The sequence below is a fragment of the Anopheles stephensi genome, chromosome 2 (genome assembly GCF_013141755.1).
Source record: "Anopheles stephensi strain Indian chromosome 2, UCI_ANSTEP_V1.0, whole genome shotgun sequence".
Classification (NCBI taxonomy): Eukaryota; Metazoa; Arthropoda; class Insecta; order Diptera; family Culicidae; genus Anopheles; species Anopheles stephensi.
Genome location: NC_050202.1, coordinates 87,422,439 through 87,445,464, shown reverse-complemented (window position 1 = coordinate 87,445,464; position 23,026 = coordinate 87,422,439). Strand labels below are relative to the sequence as shown.

At 46.6% G+C, this 23,026-nt stretch overlaps 1 protein-coding gene across 9 annotated transcripts in view; it reads right to left on the bottom strand.

Moving 5' to 3' along the window:
* Positions 1-23,026, bottom strand: part of LOC118505039 (potassium voltage-gated channel protein eag) — a 40,356-nt gene that overhangs the window by 11,814 nt on the left and 5,516 nt on the right. For 4 of the 9 annotated variants that reach the window (XM_036040280.1, XM_036040289.1, XM_036040282.1 and 1 more), the window contains exons 2-11: positions 10,791-11,841; positions 8,231-8,351; positions 7,829-7,941; positions 7,217-7,348; positions 6,454-6,462; positions 1,459-1,565; positions 841-984; positions 630-726; positions 400-554; positions 126-317 (exon numbers count right to left, since the gene is read on the bottom strand). In XM_036040280.1, the coding sequence (XP_035896173.1) occupies positions 126-317; positions 400-554; positions 630-726; positions 841-984; positions 1,459-1,565; positions 6,454-6,462; positions 7,217-7,348; positions 7,829-7,941; positions 8,231-8,351; positions 10,791-10,869 (1,149 nt within the window). In that variant the 5' untranslated portion in view covers positions 10,870-11,841. The remainder of the gene's footprint in view (positions 1-125; positions 318-399; positions 555-629; positions 727-840; positions 985-1,458; positions 1,566-6,453; positions 6,463-7,216; positions 7,349-7,828; positions 7,942-8,230; positions 8,352-10,790; positions 11,842-23,026) is intronic. The other 5 variants (XM_036040281.1, XM_036040283.1, XM_036040286.1 and 2 more) reach the window with 3 other exon arrangements.

Sequence of the window (23,026 nt, the reverse complement as noted above, 5' to 3'; positions counted from 1 at the left end):
TTCCGCGGGAAGGTTACGGCCGGGAGCTTGGGTTCTGAGAGCCGCTACAGGTGGTGGTGCCGGTTGATGGGTTAATTGTTTTCCAGTTTTTTTCCAGGACGCTTCCCGTCGGTACCCGCACTTACCCCGTTGTCGGCATCGCTCCGTCCGATCGAGTACCAAATGCAGGCTAGCCAGTGAGCGACAAGCATGTAGAAGCACAGCAACAGTATCAGCATGGCCGCACCGTACTCCAGATATCGATCAAGCTTTCGCACGACACGCCCGAGCCGCAACAGACGCACCACCTTCAGCGCACTGAACAGCGAGCCGATACCCTGCGAAGTAAATGGTGCCGATGTGCATGTGAGCCACGGTCCAATTGTCATCCGCAGAACGGACTGGGATCTGTCCACTTACATCTTCATCGTGGTCGAACGCATTGAACACGTCGTACGGCAGACAGCTGAGCAGATCGATGATAAACCACGACTTCAGGTAGTTCATGCGGATCACCTTCGGGTCACTCACCACCTCACCGCCCGGACCGACGAACGTTGTGTGAAAGTTAAGCACTGGAAGCGGTCGAAGTAAGCCATTAGCGCGTGTCCTTGTCTGTTCGGCCGAGGGCAGAGGCGGCTGATACTTACCGATGTCTATGAAAAATATTACGTCTACTATCGAGTCAACTACCAACAGTGAAACATCCTCCGACGTCTTGTTCTTGAAGGCTACGTTGTATGGTACCTGTGTCGGCGAGGGTTCAACTGTCTCCGGTCAATACCCGCGCAAAGTGCTTGTTTACGAGCGAGCTCTCCTCTGTAAACAATGTCTTCGGCGTCAGCGATAGGTGCTACTTACCATAATTGCAGTATAAAATGTTAAACACAATATCACCCAATCCCAGATTGCTTTGAATGCACAATAATGCAGTAGTATATGCGGCGGCGTTTTTGGCGCTTCCTGGCGATACTGTGGCATAACATCGGCACTTAATGACATCATCTGGCGTTGGGAAGGAAACAAGAAAACACACACACACACACCAAAGATGATTAGAGCGGCAAGTTCGATTAGAGAACGTTGTGTGAAGTCAACAAACACCGCGAGCTGGGGGGAGGTTTTGTTTTTCTCTCCAAGCAACCATTCTATCCCCCGGTCGGTAGAACCCGAAGCGAGGTGTGGATGATTTAAAATTAAAATTGTAATATAAACCGTGCGCCATGATAACAAACATCTGAATAAGTAATGGTCCACCAGAAGGTCGGGAGTGCGCACCTCTGGTCCGGTTTTCTGGTGGATTTTTAACCCACATAAACCCACTCCCGGAGAGTCATCCCAGTACGGGAGAAAGAGTGCTGGGTCCAGCACGCAATACGTATGAAAGTTGAGTCTTCCCGTGGGGAAGCTCCACCGTTCTACGCCTTTTAATATGAAATTAGATGGATGGCGCCGGCCGAAAGGAAACGAACTACTTACATGAGCTAGATTTGATTGCTTAGTAGGATCCTTTAGCGTAGGCAAGTGTGCACTGAATTGACGGCTTCTGGTCACGGAGCGGGCCAACTTTGCGAACTTGGACAGGCCTGCGATGTGCGATGGAAATAGTTGGGAAGAGAAGGTTTAATTAGAACGGAGTCGAGCAGTCGTTACTGAGTTATGCTATGCAAATATAAACCAAGCGTTACTGTCAACCTAAAGCGAAATCGATCGGATGAGAAATTGCAACAAAGCGAGCTTAAATATTTTATCTACAATGCGTTTGGCACTGACTTTGTGAAGCAAAATTTCTATCGTTAAAGCATCGTAAAAATCATGCGAATTGCAAGTGTTTTCAGCTCTGTACAGGAAAACGCCCAACAGTATGCAATTCGCACAACTGATCGCTGATCAACGTTTTAGGGGTTTGAAGGATGTCTTGTTGCGTGTTTTTAAACTAGATTATGAGTTACTACTCGCAAAAGCGAATGAAATTGCAATGTACAATAAGCTTAATTACAATTAAATGGCATAAATGCGGAATACTAATCGAAATGGGCTACTAAATTTATAAAGAAACGGTAGTAGGTCGAGCGCAGAAATCAAGCTCGAAGGTAATAAATAACAAAACAATTGAAGGAATGATCTCGCACGATGTGAAAGTGATACTTTACTGTACAATTTATGTCAAGCGTATATAAATCAATAGCGAACCCATTACTTTACGCTCGAGTGGAGTGTGTCGGCTTTTCTCTCTTACCGACAAAACCAAAACAACAAATCATTAAAAGAGCAAATGATTTATGGAGGTCCTTTTTGTGGTGGTGTGAGTTGGCAAACGATTCAGAGGGTTGCGAGATGTTTTTCTTTCGGGATGTGCTCCACAAGAAACGGGTTTTGCCATCTTCCTGGGTTCATCTTTGCCAAATGTTTATACAAAGTTATGTTTATTCCGCACGCAAGCGAAAAACCCCCCCATGCGATGGACGTGTGTGTTGAGCGCAAATCAAAATTCATTTGAATTCAATCACCAACATTAAAACCGCTACGTGCCGGCGAGAACGCACATCTGAAGAAAGGGCAAATGTTTCCTCTTTTTGGAAGGCAAAGTCGTTTCTCACGGCGCATTAATGTGATGCCCGATTCCGATTTCGAAAGGATTTCGAAAGAAAACCGGGCGGCCCATGATGTTACGCATTGAAAGATAATCTTATAATCCCGTAATTGTATTCAAACATTATCGTTGCCGGTTCGAGCGGCTGCAGAGAAGCTCCTTTGGGCTATAAACATAACATAAGCGTGCGGAACGGGTGTAAAAGGTCATACGGTGAAAGCTCATCATCTTCACTTCCATTAAAAATGTACACACGCCGACTGCGAGCGATGGACTGAACGGACAAAACGACGGAAACGCACCAAATTGCTGCAGAAGAAGCTTCTTCCCCAGTATGATGGGCGGTAAGTGTGTTAAGGAAAAGTGGAGTCGGTTTGGGAGTGGTTTAGTTGCGACCGGGCTGACTCTTTTCTCCCGCCACGAAACGGAAACGAGCAATCGTCGTTCACCTCGTTCAAGGGTCTGTCATAAGCAGTTCTTGGCAAATAAAAAAGGCAAGGAAGCCACCGGCACACAGAAGGGTTCAGGGATCGGAACCTTTCAATAATTCCATAACGTCGTATTTGAACGATTACTGGCAGTGGTGAATGGTGAATGGGTTTTGCCTTTTACAAACTATCACACTCGCGCCCCCTCCTGATGCCACTAGTTCCCCGGGTACTGACGACGTTTGACGGTCGGTTTGACGTTTTGTTTGCAGAATCGTTGTCATTCACACTAACCCGAAAGGCAGCAAACAAAACAAAACAAAAAATGGAAAGAGTGATTGGTACCTTTTCTTCCCCTTTGGCCACCATTCATCGAGCCGACCGAAAAGCCCCATTTTGTTGCTGCCCGCTATTATGCCATCAACAATCAGGGGTGTTTTTATCTCTCTTCTTGCCCTCAACCTGGGTGGGGAGAGTGCTTGGGAGCGGTGTGGATAGGTTACAATTTCCTGTTGATCATGGCAATTCGTGGCACCAAACTCCTTCACCGAACGTTCAAGAAAATCGAGAATTGCTTATTCAAATTTGATTAACAAAGAAATCAGGCTTCCGGGGTGAGAGAATGGGGGTGTAACGATTTTTTTTCACCCCGCTTTTGCCTTCGACTCGGTTCGATTCTTCGCTCACGGGCGCTCTGCTTGTGCTCTCGTGTACGTACGTGTACGGCTCTGTTGCATCATCTTTCCATTTCCACCCAATCATTCGGAACAGGGTTGAATGGAAGGGGCCACGAAGGAAAAGAAAGAAATCCATTTTTCCGTTGGTGCGCGGCTTCAAAAATGGTTCCCAATTCCTTTTGATGGGGCGTTGATGGGAATATCCTTGTGCAATCGTACACAAACGTCACCGCGCTCGAATGCAACAGTGTACCGGGAGCGGGGCATCGAAGGCGCGCGAAGGGTTCCAATCGCTCGATTCATCCATTTTTAATGCGCTCTTTTCATTTGTACCCGCAAGCGTGTTAGTTTGCACAATCATTGCGAGTTGTGCAACAAATGGTCGGTGGAAAATAGTTCCCAGCTAGTGGCAGCTCCCATCGAAGCAGGCGGGGATTTGATAAAAATAGTGGCTTTTGAACGAAAAAAAAAACGGCGAATTGCATACATTTAGGCGATTTTAGAATACGTGAATGGGTTAACAAAGTATGCAATTGAAATGTACTAAAAAAACGCGCCTGAATCGCTGCAATCCGCATTACAGGTTGATGTTTTGTGAATGCATTTCCATGCTAATTTGACGGAATTGACGGTTTGTTTGCTGCCCGAACAACAATCCCAATCCCACCGTTGCATAAATTGGTCAGCTGCCAGCCAGCAACGAATCTGATTTATTCGTTGCTGCACATTCCGGCGCGTCACAAATTCCTCGCAACGATGGAGCTAAACATCGGTTCACCACCGAATGCCATTCTGACAATTTCACAGCGGGGTTTTAAAGCGGCCACACATATCACAGCGACGCGCTACACAATCGGGCCCATCAAATATTGACTTATTGCCAATACGCGCTCGCGGTCGAGCTTCCACGGCTCGTCCCTCCCTAGCAGCGCGGGTAAACTTGTTGCTGTCAAACCAGAGTTGCGGAGTGCAACAAGCCAGATCGGCTTCTGTACGAACCCGAAAACAATAATGCCACTCAAAAGCGGAAAGCAAAATCACGACCGATTTTACGTCGCAGCTTACACAGTTTTCGTTTTAGTGGGGCGAAAAGTCTCCGGCTGTTTTGCAGCCCCCCCGGAAAGCTCGTTCACTCGGATAGGAAACGTATTTTGCCGGGTCTTCGGTTGTGACTATCCTGACAGCGGGAACGCAAATAACTTTGTTTATGGGTGCGTTTTGCTGTTTATTTGTGACTGAAGCGACTTTTCAAACCGTGCGCACAAGTCAAAGTTTCGTTCCCTTTTGTTTTGGAGCAGCAGTCGAGTAGTTTGTTATTGTTGTTAGAGTTGGGACGATTTATTTACTGCCGATGGTATCCTTTTCTTGAGGAGTGTTTTTTTTAACCGAGAGTGGTGAAGAAGTGAGCGATAAGAAAGGTTCTTGCGGGAGAAGGAAACGGAGGGAAAGGAGTGTTTTTACGTGCGAATTGCATAGTTTTAGGCGCCTTTGAATTCGAATATTGCTTTTCTTACATTTTTGCAGCTTATCTTACAATGTTGATAGATTTCTCAATAAGAGCAACAGCACATCGAGGAAGTATCGACGACGGGTATTATATTCTAAGACTTAATAAAGCTCGTAATCGTGGAACAATAAAGAGGACTTCCGGAGTATTACGTCCGAAGCCTCTTTCAATTGCTAGGACACCTTTAAAGGGCTTCTTAATAATCGCTATAGTTCACAAAAGTTTTTCCTCTCTTTCAAAATATTTACTCACCAACATTACTTGCCTAAAAGTATGCAATCTGCGTAGCAAAATCTTCCAAAGCCAGAAATATTGCTCCATTTTTAAAGTATTCTTGCCACGACAGTGTTAATCGGACCTTACTCACCTCCAGCAAACCCTTTACTTGGGTTCGTTCTTCAACCGTGACGCCCCAACCCCAATCCCAATAGTTTTCCCTTCCTGCCCAACAAGTCAATGGCATCGGGCGGCTGGTTTGTACAAGGCCTAAGTTTTCGGCATCGGCAAAAAGTTGAACCGAAATTCAAGAAAGCTGCAAACCCGGAAGCTGTACGGAACGAACCACCTTAAACGGTTCAGCTCCAATTTCCTATTTGTAAAGTTTTACGCCTTCGAGTTCGAGGAGTGCAAATGTCAAATGCGCGTGTTGGTATGGGGTGTTCCGATCATTTGACGGGCGAATTAATTTATTCGCCCGAGCTAATTTAATGCCATGTTTAATGTGCTGGCAGGAAAAATTTCTCTCGCCCGAAATGATTCCGACATCCGAAGGGCACCACTGCGTGTTGCTTGACGGGTTGGTTGAGGTTAAAATTGTGAAGGGGCTTTTCTAAGAACCATTCAAAAGTTTGTGTAGTTCGTCAGCTGCCGCCTTATTATGGCGCTGGATGGAAATAGTATATCCATTCATAAATGGGAAATTAAAGTTGCGGATAATTACGGTGCACGAAAAGTGGGTTCGAATGGGCGTGGGAAATGGTATGAAAATGGCAGTAAATACATTGCACACCATTAGCTAAAAGCGAAAAGGGCAGTTTATGTAATTATGAAAAGCTTGAGCAAACTATTTCACAGAGTAGTGAGAGAAAATTTCCTGCAACTTGTAAGCCAATGAAGCCACCACTGTAAAGATGGGCGCGATTAAGACAAGCAGCAAAAAACAGCAAAAAAAAACAGGTGCCAGGAAAAACATGATAATCAACTTTCAAAACATGGAAAAAGAAGGAAACGGAAAAACGGAATCGCAAAACACAAAACTGCAACACTTACCAAGAACTGCTTTCGCATATTAAAGAAAAGGAGAGAAAGAGAGAAAGTATCGAATAGAATAAACCGAAGCGAAGCACAGGAAAAAGGGGCGAAAACGTTTTTGAATTTTGTTCGAAAAAAAAGGAAAAGTAGTTACGAACAGCGCACGTTCGATAAAAGAACACAAACAGAAAAGAGAAAGAAAAAAAAAGGAAAAAGAAGAACACAGTTTTCCAGCACAAGATCGATTAAAAACTAATGAAAATTAAAGAAACAGACACACAAAGACACGCAGACAGAGAGAGAGAGAGAGAGAGAGAGACAGAGAATGCAGCAGAATGGAACCGGGCCAGTCTCGTCCGTTCATTGATAAAATTTGCTCCAATTAGAACTGATGATCATCGCCGTGTTCGTGTTTTTTGCGCTCCTTTCGAACAGTTTTGGTCGGTTCGCACGAAAGGAATCGTGACCATTAGCTTCGAACGAGTTGGCATGTTCCCGTGCAAGTAGAACAAATTTTTGTTCAAAGTTTGTCAAGTCTTCGTCTCGTTTCAGGTGTTTGGTCGTACATTTTCCAATTTTCCAATCCAACATATTCCCCAAAGAGAGAGCGAGCGAGCGAGAGAGCCTCACATGATGGATGATGTTGGTGGATCGTTTTTACCAGAAATTGAATAAAAAACCCTTCAGAATTGACGGATTTCCCCGGGCGAGGAGCAACCCATCCTTTGCCCCTTTCTGCTTCTCCCCCCCTTTTCCCCATTACCCTCTTGTAAATACTTACCACCTTTCGTGTCCTCGCTGTCGATCGGCTGCTTGAGGGCGGTAATGTCCCGAAACGTCAGCAAAAATAGCACAACCAAATCCCGTTCGTTGCGAATGGGAGCGACCTGGAGCAGGAGCCATAGCGGTGTTTCTGTTGGGCGAAAGCGCAAAGAAGAACGCGTCAGTAGCGCATTAGTAAAACCAGAAGCCTACCATCACACCTCCACCAGCGCCGAAACATGGTCATTAGAAGTTGACGCTAATGGTGGTAATGACAACACGCGTCTCTCCGAGCGCCGATCGATTCGGGCGGGCGAAAACGCACTCGAACCTTCAAGGTTCGTCGGAGTGGGATTTGTTTTTTGTTTTCTTCTTTTCCTGTCGAGCTGGATAGTCATCGACCATGACACGACAGGTCGATGGCGCGCACCTGGCACAGGAACCACGCCAACACCGGCGGTGCTTCATTAATCATCGCAAATACTCCGGCGCGTATCGATCAAAACCGAACTTAATTGGATCAGGAGTTAAGCTCGTGCGGCTAAGTTTGGTTGTCGCCGACGACCACCAGACTGCTGAAGATCTGCTGTTTCCTTGGGAGCGTGCGAGCTGTTGGTGCATGGATACGTACTGTTTTTCTTGTAGAGCAGCACCTCGAACTGGTCGTGCTGCTGGTGCTCCAGTGCGTACTCCACCCGGGCCACCGTCTCCTTCTCCGTCAGCTCGCCGTACATGAAGCCGCACCTAATGTGATAATGCAAGGCAAAGGGAAACCCAGCGAATGAGATATACGGTAAATCGGATTTCCGCCCGGAGTAACTTAGCCGCCCGGAACCCGGTACACACGTGCAGAATGACACCTCACCGACAGCAGAGAGACAGAAGGAGCGAGAATAGAACACATTGCGGCAAGCATTAAGCAAGTAGCAAGTAGTTTAAGCATGTTGCGTTGCTCTGGTCACTTTTAATCGCTTGCTTTCTCTCTTGCTCTCGTTCTGTCTCTCCTAACCGCCGGGGAGGGCAATTGTCTTACCTGCATGACTTTTGCATAACTTCAGCACGATTATAGCCGCTAATTTTACAGAAGGCCTCATTGCAGTACACGATGGGGAAATCAACGATTTGAGCGTTAGCCAACAGAAAGGAACTGTCCGCTGAAAGGGGAAAAAAGAGGAGAGGTATACATAAGGTTAGATCATTCTGGACAAATGGGTTATTAAGGGTTAGATTAAGATGTTCATCTGCATGGTCGTCACAGCAGTTAGTGTTTTGAGTATCAATAGCTATCAATGCGGATTGCAGAACTGTAGGCGCCTTGCTCTAAAACTACTCACAGCATTTAGTAGATGCTTAGAGAGATGCCCATAGAAGACGATCTTTAAAAAATAAACTAAAAGTCCTTCCTAAAAGTTGGTTGTTTGGGTTGAATTTTCCATCCATTTCCGGTTCACATGGGATAAGCTTTCACTCAACATCAATCACTCTTAGCTATGTATGGTAAAAATCATTCTCTTGCCATAAAATGCCTAAATGTACCCACAATCTTTATGCGGCGCTTTGCTTCTCCAGCATATAATTACAAATCTAAATACTCTACATTCCTTCATCATAATTTAATACACTTTCCAACGATTCTTTTCCCCCGGTTCTCCCTCAATCAGCTCCACGGTTCCCATATTTTCATTGCGTTTATTTAATAAAGCTCCGGGCTGTCAAAACTGTAACAACGGCCCGGTAAAGAGCACTCTGGCAGTTGATTGTTTGCAAATTCCTTATCACTATTGCCCACCGCATACGCAATCGACCGTACCGAACCGAGGCAAGCACCGACATTCTTCACGTTGATTGATTTATGCAAAAACATTCAACACAAGCATCCTTCAGCCGATGGGATCGTCCCACTTGAGCGCTGGAAAAGCGCTGGAACAGCGCACTCGCTCGCTCGCCAGCTTACCAGAACAAGTGCGCTCCCGTCCGATATTTGTAATGATGATGATGATGGAATGCTTCGTGGAAAAGCGTACGGGTGTTAATACACACAGAAGAGAAGCAAAAGAAAAAAAAACACCAACATTTGAGCTCGAAAACCCAGAAACACTACACTTTTCGCCAGAAAGGCACATTGTTCATAAAATGTTGAAATGACTCGAAAGCTTCCGAACAGCGGGAAAGTATCATCCTGGCAGGGAACAAGAATTCCTCACAGTCGTGTTTCCTGTGTCCTGGGTTTCGTTTTCACAGTAACAACTGTTCTCCTGGTTGCTGCTGGCCTGGTTCAGTCTGCCGATTATTTGTTTTAAAAAGGCAATACTGTAATATTTCCATTGGATGCTCGCAAGTTCAGCAGTGAATGACGTTGACGGTAACAAGCTGATGACTTTTATCAATCATTCATCGGTATGAAACGAGCCAACAACGTCGTTCATCGTGGGGCTCTGCTAATGTAAACAAACGCTGGGAGTGTTAAAATTGTAGCCCCTAAATGTATGCAAACTGATGTATGCAGTAATAATTGTGAAGTGCTAAAACCTGTTCTAAAATGAATAAAAGCCAAGTTGCGTTTTCTAAAGCAATGAAAGGGCAATAAAAGAAAAACCCCCATAAGAAATTTTCCCATTAGAGAAGGAAAACATTTGTAACCGACCTCAACAACGACTCCCGTTTTCGAACCATATTCACCCACAACCCACAGCTGCACTCAGCAGATCGAGAAGACAGAGATGAATTTTAAAACATCTTGTTCAACAAAAACTTTACACCAAAACTTAACAACCCCCTCATGGTTCCGTGGCTCAACACCAGCCAGCCCGTGCCTGTGTGCCGAAGTTGAAATAACATTTGCTCTAACTCAGCAGGAAATTGTACGTTGCTGCTTAACGGCAATCCGTCACCTAAACAAACAAACACCATCAACCACCAAACACGTAGCCACACAAAGAAACAAACATGTGAACCGATCAACACAGATCCTGCGGTACGGGCGGGAAAAGCCGAGGGAGAATCGAACGATGCGCTTCACTATCGGAAAGAGCAGTGTGCAGCATCACCATCACCTATCATCATTTGGGGGTTTCTGGGTGGCGAAGGTGCGGGGGGGAGGAGAAAGATTTGATTTTCCCCTCTCTCTCTCTCTCCGTCTCCCACCCAGCAAGAAAAGCTGACGAAAGGCAAAGAGTAGCAGCTCAATGCCATAAAAACGATTGCTTTCGTCGCCAGTCCGGGTGGCCACACAAAGCATGCAGTTCGGCGTGTTAAGCTACACCCACCACCTCCCTCACGTCCCTTTTCATCACCATGTGTGCGTGTGTGTGTATGTGGCCTTCAATGCGCCACTCTCACCACGCGCAAACACAGAGTGTGGCCATTTATTTAGGACGAAGAACATATTGACCAATGTTGCTACTGCTGCTCTGCTTTCGCTGTAATGCTGCCCCTGCTCGGATATCAGGGGGACGAGACCTTCCTCGACTGAAAATCATTACAACTGTTTGGAAAAGGGTGGGAGGGCGGGTTAGGAGGAAGGAGGTGGATTGGAAAATCCGTGGGAAAGAGGACAATCAAATGGCGTTGCCTTATTACGGCTGGATACTTACGCTGCGAGTTCGAACGCCGGATAATATTTTCCAGAAACGTGTTCTGGGGAGCAACGAGCCCCCTCCGTCCACCGGGCATCGTGGTGGCAGGGGAATGGCCGGTCAGCGGGTGTGCAGTGTTGCCAGCGTGTCTATGTTGCCGTTACACACACACACACACTCGATGAGCACTCGATTCACTTGGATCGATTCTTATCAACAGTGCCCACTCCACGGCCCTCCGCGGATGAGCATACTGCTCACCAAACAGCTCGCCACCCTCTCCACCTCCACCAGCAGCGCCACCCACTGCCACAAAACACTAGCAAACACTTGCTGTGCGTTTGAAAGGAACGACTGCACCCGGTTCACTTACAACTCCGCCGATTGTAGTTGCCTGAAGGATTTTGTTGTTCTTTTTTTCCCTTCGATTTTCCACCGCTCGTTAATTCTGCTTATATTTTAATTTTCCTTCCACTAACACACACGTGCACGCACATGAGCACACACACACACATATGGCTCACACGATTCCACCGAGGACACTCCACGATCTGGTCGGTTCGGTAGCTCCACCGACGGGGAGTAGGCACGCGGCACTGCTGTACAGGACACTCGCCCACGCGTACATGTTCGGACTGCCCGTTTAGCGCAATTATTCCGCAATCATACCTTCCGTAACACCATCACGCACACACACACACATCTGCTGCTGTTACACGGTATTCCGGTTTTTCTTACATGGCTGGATTTATATCTATATGGTGGTGGTGCACTTTTGCACTCTCGAATTTACATTCCAAACTGATCGATATTCTCTGCCCGAGGGAGCGCAGGCAGGGGAGGGGTGAGTTGGAGGGAAGAAAGGAGGGAGAAGGAGGCAGTGCTGATCGGATCCCGGGATGCACGCGATGAACACCGAACACGGCCCGGTTATGGGTAGGATACAACACACTCTTACACATAAGCACCACTAGGCTGCACTATCTTAGCCACGATCGGACCACTTGGCTGTGTTAATCCATTTTTATCCTTCATACTTCATACTTTGAAAGCCTTTTTTTCTGTGCTGCTGTACAAGAGAAGAGTAAAATTTGTTTCAATACTGTTAATGAATTTTTATTAAAGGAGAGCGAGAAAATGATGGGGAAGCGTATGAATAAATTCAATGGATTTAAATGTGTAGCGCCTGTGTGTATGCAATTAATATTTTTACAGTAGATTATTGAGGGTTGTACGCAGCTATTGTTTATAGTTTGAAGAAGAAAAATGACCCACGGTTAAGAGCTGATCTGAAGAAACCAAATAAATGTAAACATGCGTTATACGCCCGAAAGTATGCAATATAGTGTTACAAACCTCTACACACGAAGCGATCTTAAAACAAATCTATTTGCATACCTTCAGGCGCTGTAAACTCAACACCAAACCCTGTGACACTACTTCATGGTAAACATTTCTATTACCAACATGAATTCCTCCTCCTTTAGTCCAAAAAACGGCGATTTTCACTTACAGAACAACTTACAACCTGCTTCATGCCCACGCTAAATCCTACTCCAATGTCACATTCAACCCAAACTACCCCTTTATGAACCCGAAAAGCCATCCCGAAATGCTCCCACTCCATCGTCACGTCACCAGCAGCAGCAGCATGCAAAAGACTCCTTTGCCATTGAATAAACATTACCTCACTCCCGAGGCTGTAACTTTCACCCGATCACCCGATCAAGGCGCTTCACAAAACCCTATCCCTGTGGGGCTCTGGAACGGACACCTAATTAGAGAGAGGTCCTTCATTTGAATTTACATTCACCGTGTCATCATCCACCACCACCGATACCACCCACGGGTTGGAGGCTCAAAGACCTTAAAAAGGCGAACGGCAACCTCGTTGACATTCATTCCCGCATGTGCACGGCTCACTTATTTTTTTTTTTTTCACAAAACTTTTATGTGCGAAAACCCTATTCGGTGGAGAAGGTCATTCGAGCGTGAACCTTCCGGGAATTATCACCTCGACAACAGTTCCCGCGCGTGTAGTGGCGCTGCGCTGTGGCCAACCAACTCGACACCGGCGACGACAAACCGTTAATATGGAGCATATGTGATTGATTGAGGTCACCGCGCGCCGTGTGTGTGTGCCGAGCGAGGGAAGTGGACCCCCGCACACACACATACACAGGTAAAGGAAAAAAGGACAATCATTCCTGGCTTCCGCGTGACCTGGCCCCGTGACCAAAGCCGTAACATGGCGACCTTACCGCGAGTAAACTCACGGTCATTTGAAAATCAAATACTTACCAGGGGCAATCCCTTTTGCGCCTGGTAGTGGCCGCTATTAAGAGGCGTATACCTGCTGCACCTAGGTGAGAGCGGTGAGTGAGGGAGAGAACGAGAGAGGCGGAGCGTGTTTTTTTTTTTTTTTTGTTCGGTGCTTCGTCCTCTAACACGCCACTAGGCATTCATAAATCCTTCCCAGTGCGCCATAAATTTTTCCTTGAGGCTTATTTATGCAAATTTCTGCTCCTTCACCTCAAGAACGATCGCTTCCCCCGTGTTTTGTATGTGTATGTGTGTGTGTGCGGAGGGTGGCTTGGGGAAGGGCGCATAAACGCTCAGTTGGGGTTCTTTCTGGAGCAACGGTAGCACCGAATGAGAGTGAAACTAAGCAACACTAACGCCCGGCAGCAGCACTAGCGTACACTTTAATTGAAGTTTTACTGCGGCGGAATAGATTGCTCAAGCAGAACTCCGCCCCTTCCCGCCCCCGCCTCTAGGGGGAAGGAAGAACGGAAGAAAATTGAAGGATAGTTCCCTAGCCCCCTTAATGGCTGTGTCTCATTCCTGTGGCTCTCCATCAACCATGCCCCGAACTATCATTAAAGCTCTGGTAAGCCTCAAAGTGAAGTAAGTGTTGGATTCTGATTCTAATGTTGCCCCGTATAAAAAGGGAAACAGGGCACTTGCAAACAAACGAAAAACGACCAGCATTTGGCCTGTTTTGAATTATTCACTCCGCACGGGATGCTTACACCGTGTGCACGGGCAGTGTGCGCGTGTGTGTGGGCAAGCGTGAGCATAAAATCCACGCCTCTATTCATCAAAACCAAACGGCTCCCGTCAGCTGTGTGTTGGATGGTTGGTTGGTGTGTGTTTAAGGGAAGAATGCGCGATCATAAAGCGGTCGAGGATGGGGCGTCAGGATGTGATGGATCCTGTGTGTGTTTCCCGGCACGGATGCAAGGATGCGGGATATAAATAGTGGGGTAACGTTATTTATAAAACAGTACTTCGCCCAACCGTTCCGTCTTTGCGGGCTATTCAAAGCTTAGCGCTCGTGGTGAGTGTTGGTCTAAATATACCGCCGCACGTGGCAAAGGTAGCAAGCGAGATGTGGCTGAAGAAGCTACGAGCTGAGGGTTACGAGGGTTTTGTAAACTCAAGAGGGAGCAACGTTCAGAGGAGCTTTTAAAGGACGCAAAGCCAGGCGTCGCGTAATGTGTAGAGATGGAATAAATTTATTAAAACTTTTGTATGTTTTACCCTTTATAGCGCCAACCAGCGATGAAGATGAGGGAATCTGGATTAAGTGATTGATTATTAAGATGTACGAAGGGGAGCTTTAAAGAGAGTAGTTGTAGGGTAGGTTGGCATCTTGAAATTTCATGAAAGAATATCAATCGAAATACCTTCTTTAGCGACACCTACATTTCATGACTTTTGTTGAAAAGTGAAGCTTTCTATTGTAGAGGCGACAACGGCACCGGTCTTCCGGACCGTTCCCCCGAAGTGAGGACTGACTAAGTCTAGTAAGCCAGAAATGGCAGGCATGATCCTTTAAGAGGTCGTTAGGCCAATAAGAGAGAGAGACAGAGGGTATGCATCAAACACAATAGAGCAAATGAAACTGGTTGGTGTTGTGGTGTGTGTCTCATCGACTATCGTCATATAACTTCAATGGTCTGATTGCATCATTTACCTTCTCAGAGTGATTTCAAAGCATAATTAAAGGTTGTAAGCAAGCTGTATTCGTTTCACAAAATATATTAACTAAATATATCATTCCAAACTCAATCATCCTCCCAATAACCCCAGTAATAGAATAGCTATTTCATTTGCCCGTGTCATCCCCGCCTAGATCATTCAATAATTGTCCGATCAGTGCATTAACAACCGATGCACGCGTTTGGTAAACATGTTAATCCCTTCTCAAGCGAAATGCCATTCACTGCACTGCAATCCGTTGGCAATCGATGGCATCGGGGCAAAGCGAGCGTAAAACCGACCCACAATTCGATCACTTCCAATCAGACGAACCGATTTCCTGTGCGAATCCGGCACTACGTACGAGAAGCCATAAATTTGCTCGACCCTGCCTGTGTGCGTATGTGTCGAAACGGAGCCGATGAGAGTATGCAATAATTGCAAAATTAATTGCCAGCTTAAGGAGACGCGCCATACATGCATCCCGCATGAGGCATCCCGTAATCGTTTGACGCCACGGTGGTTGTCGCCTGCCGGTTGTCGATCGGTGTCGCCAGTCGGCCCCAACCCGTAAAACAGAAGCCAGGCGCGGCGCGGTGGTGGTGTTGGTGTATAATGATAGACTCCTTGTTCTTTCCATTCCACCGTTCCTGCCCGCAGCCAAGCGGGACATGGATCGAGAATCGGGTTTCCCGGCTATTTACCCGGATGATAAATCCTGGAAGCCTTCCACGTTCAACAGTGGCGCCTTGCCGGTGTCACTGGGGCTGCTGGAATGTGTTTCTAGCCGCCCTTGCCAGTCTGCATTCAATCAGACCGCTCGGAGCTCATGACTATTTCATGGCGTTCTCAGCCACGGGGTCGGTCGTCATCGCACACGGCATCATAGGATGATTTCATTCTCCATCAATTTGTGCGTCCCCAACGATGGTCATGTTAGGCGCAGGGGAGAAAAAAAAAAAAGAAACCAGATGAAATGATTCCTCTGTGACAAAAGTCATGCGAAGGAAGACAACAAAAAAAGAGCAAAGTCTTGGTTCCACACGCACACTCTCAGACAAATGGGGATGAATCCACAACATTTCCGTGAGTGCTGTGCGGCGGAGGGGGTTTAAAATCGATATTCAGATTATCTTGATTGTGCTTTCGGTGTGCGGGTACGATGCGGGGTTACAAAAACTGAAAACCGAACCGGAAAAACCACCCACCCCCCCCTCACCCCTCCTTCACGTCCCCGTCCGCAGGCAAGCCGAGCGAGCATGACAGGCAAAAACCGTTGACCTTTTGTTTCGTGCCGCGTGCATAATCGAACAATGCTACACATTAGGCGAATCCCCGAAGAAGCCCCAACCGGCCGAACTTTCCCTTTTATGGTCCGTTTATGCAGGCGTATGGTTGACCGACTGCCTTCGGGGGAAAGAGCAGAGAAAAACAAAGCCCGATTGTATAAACGAGATGAAATTGCATTATGATCATGAGAGGCTTTATTCGAGTGGAACGGCAAACGAATCGACCGGGGGGTTGGTTTATTACGTTTGATGGGCAAGAGCAAATTATCACCTTCACCGATACCGAATTTTGCCCTGCTGCTGGATATTTTTAGAAGAAGACGTCACAAAGAACCTGAACGGCTGATATGATCAATGACGCGGTGAGTAATTGCGTCCTTTGAAAGTTCTCCCGGAGACGCGAAAAAGCTCATTCTATATTCATTAGGGCGCTTTCGCCAAATGGATGGAGTGTGTCGCGATGGGTTGGCGCTTTGCCCATCCTTAACTCCACGCCGACGAAAAACCCCTTTTTCGGCGATCATTCATAATCCAATTTTCAAGCGATACCCACCGGGCAGCGTTAAGTGTGGAGTGGAGTAATCTTGTAATAAAAACGCGCGAGCGCAAAGCAGAAGAAGCTGACGAATGGTGAGTGTGGGTTCGGTTAGTCGGCCACGGTAATTAATTTTACCTCATCCCACCGAACCGAACACTGCTTTCACGACACCAAACAATCCATTTTCATATCGCATTAGTATCGTCCCAGCCACCGCTTCAAGGAAGCTTTTTCCGCGATCGACCTGCTTCTTTCGGTCTGCGCGCAATAATAAATGAATAAATAATTTTCTTACCACCCCCCGCCCGAGTTTGTGTGCGGGAAGGATTCTTTTGGGTAAGAACAGTAGCCCCAAACAACGCCTGTTAACTGAAATCGCTCGGGAACAGTTTCGAAGGGCGGATAGCATAGCATCCCCGGCGCAACGATTTATCGCCACTCGGCATCAGGAAATTAATGTTAACACCACAACCCCACCCACCGATACTCACAGAGTGGATGATCTGTTTCGTAGCAGGTTCGTTTGCACCATCTGGCAAACGGTGAAACATTCATATGTTTTGAGAAAATTGCTCTCCACATGTGCTTGCCCAACCACGTGCGCTTCGGTAATGCGATGGAGGCGCCTGGTCGTTTTCGTTTATTGAGCGCGTTGAAGCTACGCATAAAGCAATACAAAGTAAAGCATACCGGGAAGCTGTTTGCTTAAGTCAATTTCCTGTGTAAATGTATCTTGTATTGTTTGCCAACCTTTGTTTTGGCGTGACGAGACATATCATGCAATTGTGGCAATGTGCACACCGCAAAGCATGTTTAATCGCTGCAAATGTTGTTTTTTACTTCTTCCGCCCCGGTAGTTGATCGGTTTAATGTCTTCTAAGTTTTCAACTGACACCGACACAAACACACAGAGCGGACAATCTACTGGGAAGGTTCCTAGTGTCCACATAAAGATATGTCTTCTCGTAACGACCGTTAGCTAACAAGAGTTTTGCTTGTTTGCTAATAACCGTTTTTTGTAATGGCATTGTGCCCGGCGTGTGTGTGTGTGTGTTTGTTTCTTTTATTGCTATGCGCACGCACACTCGCCCCGAAAAACACACACAGCCGGAAGTCTCGACGAAAAACCGATCCAGCCGTACCAGCAGCAGCCCCAGCAGCATTCAAAATGATGGCATTTCGCATATAAATTCGGGGGTTGGGTTGGTCTTCGCTTCCTATCCTTTAAGGCGTCCTCTTGTTCCGTGCGACGGCCACCATCGCCTGACTGTTTGTCTTTTACTTTACTCTTTCTCTAGCTTTTTTTTCTCCCGTTTCCGTGGAATTGGTCAACTCACGACATTAATCGCAGCAGGGTCTTCGTTCAGGGTGATCGAGAGAGAAAAAACGGCGACAGATACGCAGCACAGTGCGTGTTACTGTTTTCTTAACACGAGTTCGCTTCTGTGTGTGTGTGTTTTTGCTCTTGATTTTTTTCCGACACAAAACTCCTCTCGGTTCGTTCCCCAACGCCAGCCATTTTATTATGGATTCGTGGTGACATTGTCATTTTTGCTCTGTCTGCCACCGGCCCGTACCCGTACGTAACCACGTTAGCTGGAGTTTGAAATTGGATAGAAAAACATCCATTTCGGCTTCACAAGTTTCATTTCAACCTACTAATTCTTCTTCTCCAACTGAACGCCGAACACAAGCACCAAAGGGTAGGAATGTTGTGTGGTTCGTGTAAAACACGAAACAAAAGGCCAAAAGTCGAGCTCTGCTCAACCCGTCGGCGGAAAATACCACATCGTCACCATCATCGAGCATCGGAGGAGGTTTTTTAGCTGTCATTTTTACGTTGCTTCGAACCGACAACCAACGACAACCCGACACGCACCTTGCTAATGTCTCTGCTAGCTCGCACCGTTGTAGGACATTATAAAAGTCACCGACAGACGCAGCCGTTCGTTTTGGATTAATCAGAAAACGAAACCGTGCAGGAGGAAGGGTGAGGTGGGCGAGAAGAAAAAAGGGGGGAAATAAATTTCAATTACATTTCGTAACTCACACTCACACAGCACGAAAGCAAGCGAAAGTAATGACCATAAAAATTGGAGCCCGAAATACTGTGGGTTTTTTTTTCCCCAGTTGCAGTTAATGCTTGTTGGGACGGGTGTAACGGATACACAACGCTCACACACACACACACACACATACTTCATACACGCACCTCTTCGTGGTGGCCTCTCGTATAGGGAACAATTCTAAGGGAAACTGTTTTTGGACCGATCCCAGGTTCTACAAGGCGTGTAGAAATATACCGAAATACTGTTGTAAAAGTAAAAATAATTATTTTGTCTCTCAAATTGCATATATCTAGGCTGGTTTGCGTGTGAAAATGCTGTTATAAATATGACACAAGATAGTAGGCTTTAAAATTGCATACAGCTAGGCGTTTTACTTTGTTGGTTTGAATTCATGTTTTGAGCGATCGAAATACGCCTCAAAGTATGCAATTTGCTGTATCACAGCAAGAAAATCACTAATCAGCGATGCAAACACCGAAAACTTGTTAAAGCATTGTTAACACCTTATTTAACTCGTTTGGAAAATGTTGTCCCTTGGGACATCAGCCCGTTGTACAGATGATTAGGAAAAAAGGCACCACACGAAACCACGTTTGTCAAACTTTACTTTTTGATAACGTGTCGCGGCTACACGACCACGAGCGTGTTGCATGAGCAAAAACGACTCTTTTACTCCGAAAAACTGCTCGCGCTAGAAGGATCATTTCTCAAGAACAAAACAAACGCGAACGGTTGAAACTTTCTGCCGCTTTTGCCTGCCATTTTATTTTGCCAGCTTTTTCTTTAAGGTGCCCATACTTGCAGACGCTTTTTTGGGGTCGCTTTTGTTCACACACAACGTTTTGCTAACGCTCTGTGTATCGTTGGCTTGTGTTGGAGCGCCGCGAGAACGTGACTGACGTCATTGGGAGTTTCGGAATCGAAACAGATTCTGAAGTGGAACGTGTGCGTGCGACTGCCGTGTCTTGCACTATCGAAAGCGGACCAGCATGAGGTGCACACCAGCTTCTCAAGACTCATTTCAAACCCACCTCGAGACGTTCGAGGTTGAAAGTTTTCCTATTCCCTAGTTTCATTCGCCATTTGCCTTCAATATCCTCCCGCGAGCTTGTGACCGTGCAGCAGCAGCAGCAGCAGCAGCACGGTTCCTCGACTGTTTGTTCCCGGCCTCCGAAAAGGTCAAGGTATGGGCGACGTCCCGAAAGAGACCCCTCTTCCGGCCATCAACACCAGGGTGGAACTTTTGCGTTGATGCTTATCGATTACCACGCCCCGGTAGCGGGCGGCCTCTCGGTAGTGCTCCGGCACAAGATCGCTATCAAGCAGCGGGTATTTTGCAGGATTGGAATTTTGCACGCAAACCCCTTTTTCTTGCTTGTAAAGCACCACCACGGTACCACGCACGCCACCTATTTATGTCCTTGACGCACGATCATCTCGAAATACAATTATAGAGAGAGAGAGAGATAGAGAGAGAGAACGGGAGAGAGTTCTGAGTGGATTGAGAAAAACCCACTTATTAATGAATTAATCACGCACGAGTACCTTCTTCCCGCTAAGTCTGGAGAGAATGCTTTCCTCGAAACCCTACTTTAACTCAAGCAATCATTTAATCATGTGCTCACCGGGACGAGAAACCGCACACCAAAACGAGCGGGGAAAACTTAAAGGCCTCCCCGTAGCACGGTCGGTTTGTTATTCCAGGCTCATCTGCGATAGGCAATGCCCGAAAACAAATTGGGGCTTCAAATTTATAGACACTTCGTACGGAACGCAACTTTTCCGACCGTTTTTTCGTGTGCGTGTGTGTTTGTATTTGATCAAGGAAGAATGACGAAGAAAGAGCAGCGTTTTCGATCGATCAGCTTTAATCGGGCACAAGGGCCTGCTTCGTGTGCGAAAGTGTTTCTCCGAGGGTCGGCACTCGGAACTCAAGAACAAACATCAATTATCGGTGTCTTCGGCAGGGATGTTAGGCTAAACGGGGGAAAAAGCAGTTTACATTCGAAGGGTAATTAAAAGAAAACTTTTCTGCTTGATTTACTGTGTACAAATAAGTTCGCAACTAGACAACTGTCAAACTGAGAGAGAGAGGAGGGAAAAAAATGCTCTCGTGGGTCATTGTTTGGTGATATATCTTTCCCGAAGCAGGCTATGCTACAGCTCAGAAGCATAAAAGCGCCTAAAAGTATGCTAAGAGGGTATTTTTAGTACACAGTTTGTATGGAGCTCTGTTTGGGTAATTTTGGTCGTGCAAATTGCATACTTTTCGAGAACGTTTCTAATTACTCGAAATAAGAACGCAAAATAAAACTTCAATCAAGCTCAAGTGGAATGACAGTTTTTTAACTCTGCTTCCACCTCTGCACACACTTAATTTAATACTTAATCATTTTTCTTCCGCTCGAAAACTAAATTCCCCATTAGACGATCGGAACCTGATTCATTTGTATTAGCTCGACCACATTTATCATGCTGTCATATAATGAAGAGCTGCTAAAAGGCAGCTAAAAGCAGCCCAGCGCCCCACGGCACAGCGCTACCGACTGCACGACGTTTCCACAATTAATGACCGAACCAGATACTACTACGCTCTGGCCTGCCCTTTCCTGCAACACCTTTTCACCCGCTGTCACGCGTGTTCCTTTGAACGTGTCGGTCATCGAGCCCGATTTTGCACACATATGCACGGTTCCGTTGGAAATGGCAGCGAAACTGGCAGCGTGCCAATCGTACCATAAGCTTCACCGGTCGGCGGCAAAAGCGCATCGCTAGCCATCGTCCGCAAAATCACACGCTTTGAGGCGCACCGCACCCCGGCGTGGGCGTGTGTTTTATGAAAGTGGACATTAATAGCGGCCACATAATGGTTGTTACCACTTCAGGTAAGAGTGCACACGGTGGCGAGTAATGTGCAACAATCTATCCGGGTGGATGATGTGTACGTGAGGCGGCCCATCATAAACTCGGTTTGGTGGGTGCATTTTTGGTTGAATAGAAATGATGTTACTGGTTGTACAACGTTACTTCGCTAGAAAACATAAATAAGGTGCAAAAGATAACGGGCATTGCATAAATTTGGGCGTATTGTGAAAGATGTTGGATTTGTTTTGATTATTTTGCACGAATAACAACATGTTTGAGACCAGAATCCGCTGACTGTGGAGGATTTAAGACACTATAAAAATGCTTTAAATTTACCCCTGAAAGTATGCAACATGCTCACAATAATCATGTTAACACGTTTCCTGAAGACAATAACTAGCAAAAACTGATAAAAAAATATAAACAAGCTCTGCCCGCTTCCTATATCCGGAATTGTGGAGGGAACTACTACCATTTTTCACTCGTTCAATTAACGAACCAAGTCGATTAGACCCATTCCTATTCGCACACCACAATCGAAACCTCAGCTTCCTTCAGCCGGCTAAGGACATTATTTTGAAATTTATGTTCTTCCCAATCCCGAAATCCATTGTACCGCTCAATTTCGATGCATTTCTTCACGATACGCTTCATTCCTAGCTCCAGCTCCAGGAGGTTCGAGTGCAGGCAATCAAACTGGCGAAACCTTCTTTCGTACGGCCAAAGCGCAATCGTCTACTCCGGGAAAGAGTAGCATCTTCCCAACCATTTCCGGCTCATCGGCTAACCCGGGGGCGCCTTTTTGTGACACTTGCTTGATTTATTTGCTGCCACTGCTGCGTCAAATCCTACGAAATGGTGGTTGCGCTTGACTTTCATCCGGGAAAACTAGTTTACCTTCCCCATTTCGCCCACCGCTCCAAAGCTCCCGGGGGTGACCCCTTCCGGAGGTCACTTCCGGGCCAGTCGTTCGGAGCCATGGAGTGCCTTTAATCCTTTCGATCACTTCCCTGTGTGAGTGTGTCTCATTATCGTACGGTTTCTAGGGTTGCTTCCTTCTCGCTTTGTTTTTTGTTTTGTTTCCACCTTATTCTCTTACAACGTCCAAACATCATGCCCCAAAGGATGGTGATGTTCTGTGTCGGGCGGGCCGGCGAAGGCGACAGACTGATCGCTCGTTTACGTCAGCGTTTTGCGTCTTCAAGCACACGGGCGGTTCAAGGCTGTCGCTGCCTCCGCAGTTCGCAAACCGTGCCGGAGTTGCACCTCGACCTCGACTTTGTCCGGCGCAATTTACTCCAACTCGAGGGTGTACCCACCCACCCTGCTTTCCATCCCCCCTCCCGACCGCGTCTTTCTACGGGGCTGCTTTATGGAAGGGAATGTTATTGTGTCGTGCGGTTTGCAAGGGATGGCAATAAATAAGATTACTTAACTTTTTCGTATCTTGTAAATTAGTTCGAGTGCTACCCTGGTCCCCACGGGTATCGCTTGCTGCCATCTTCCAAA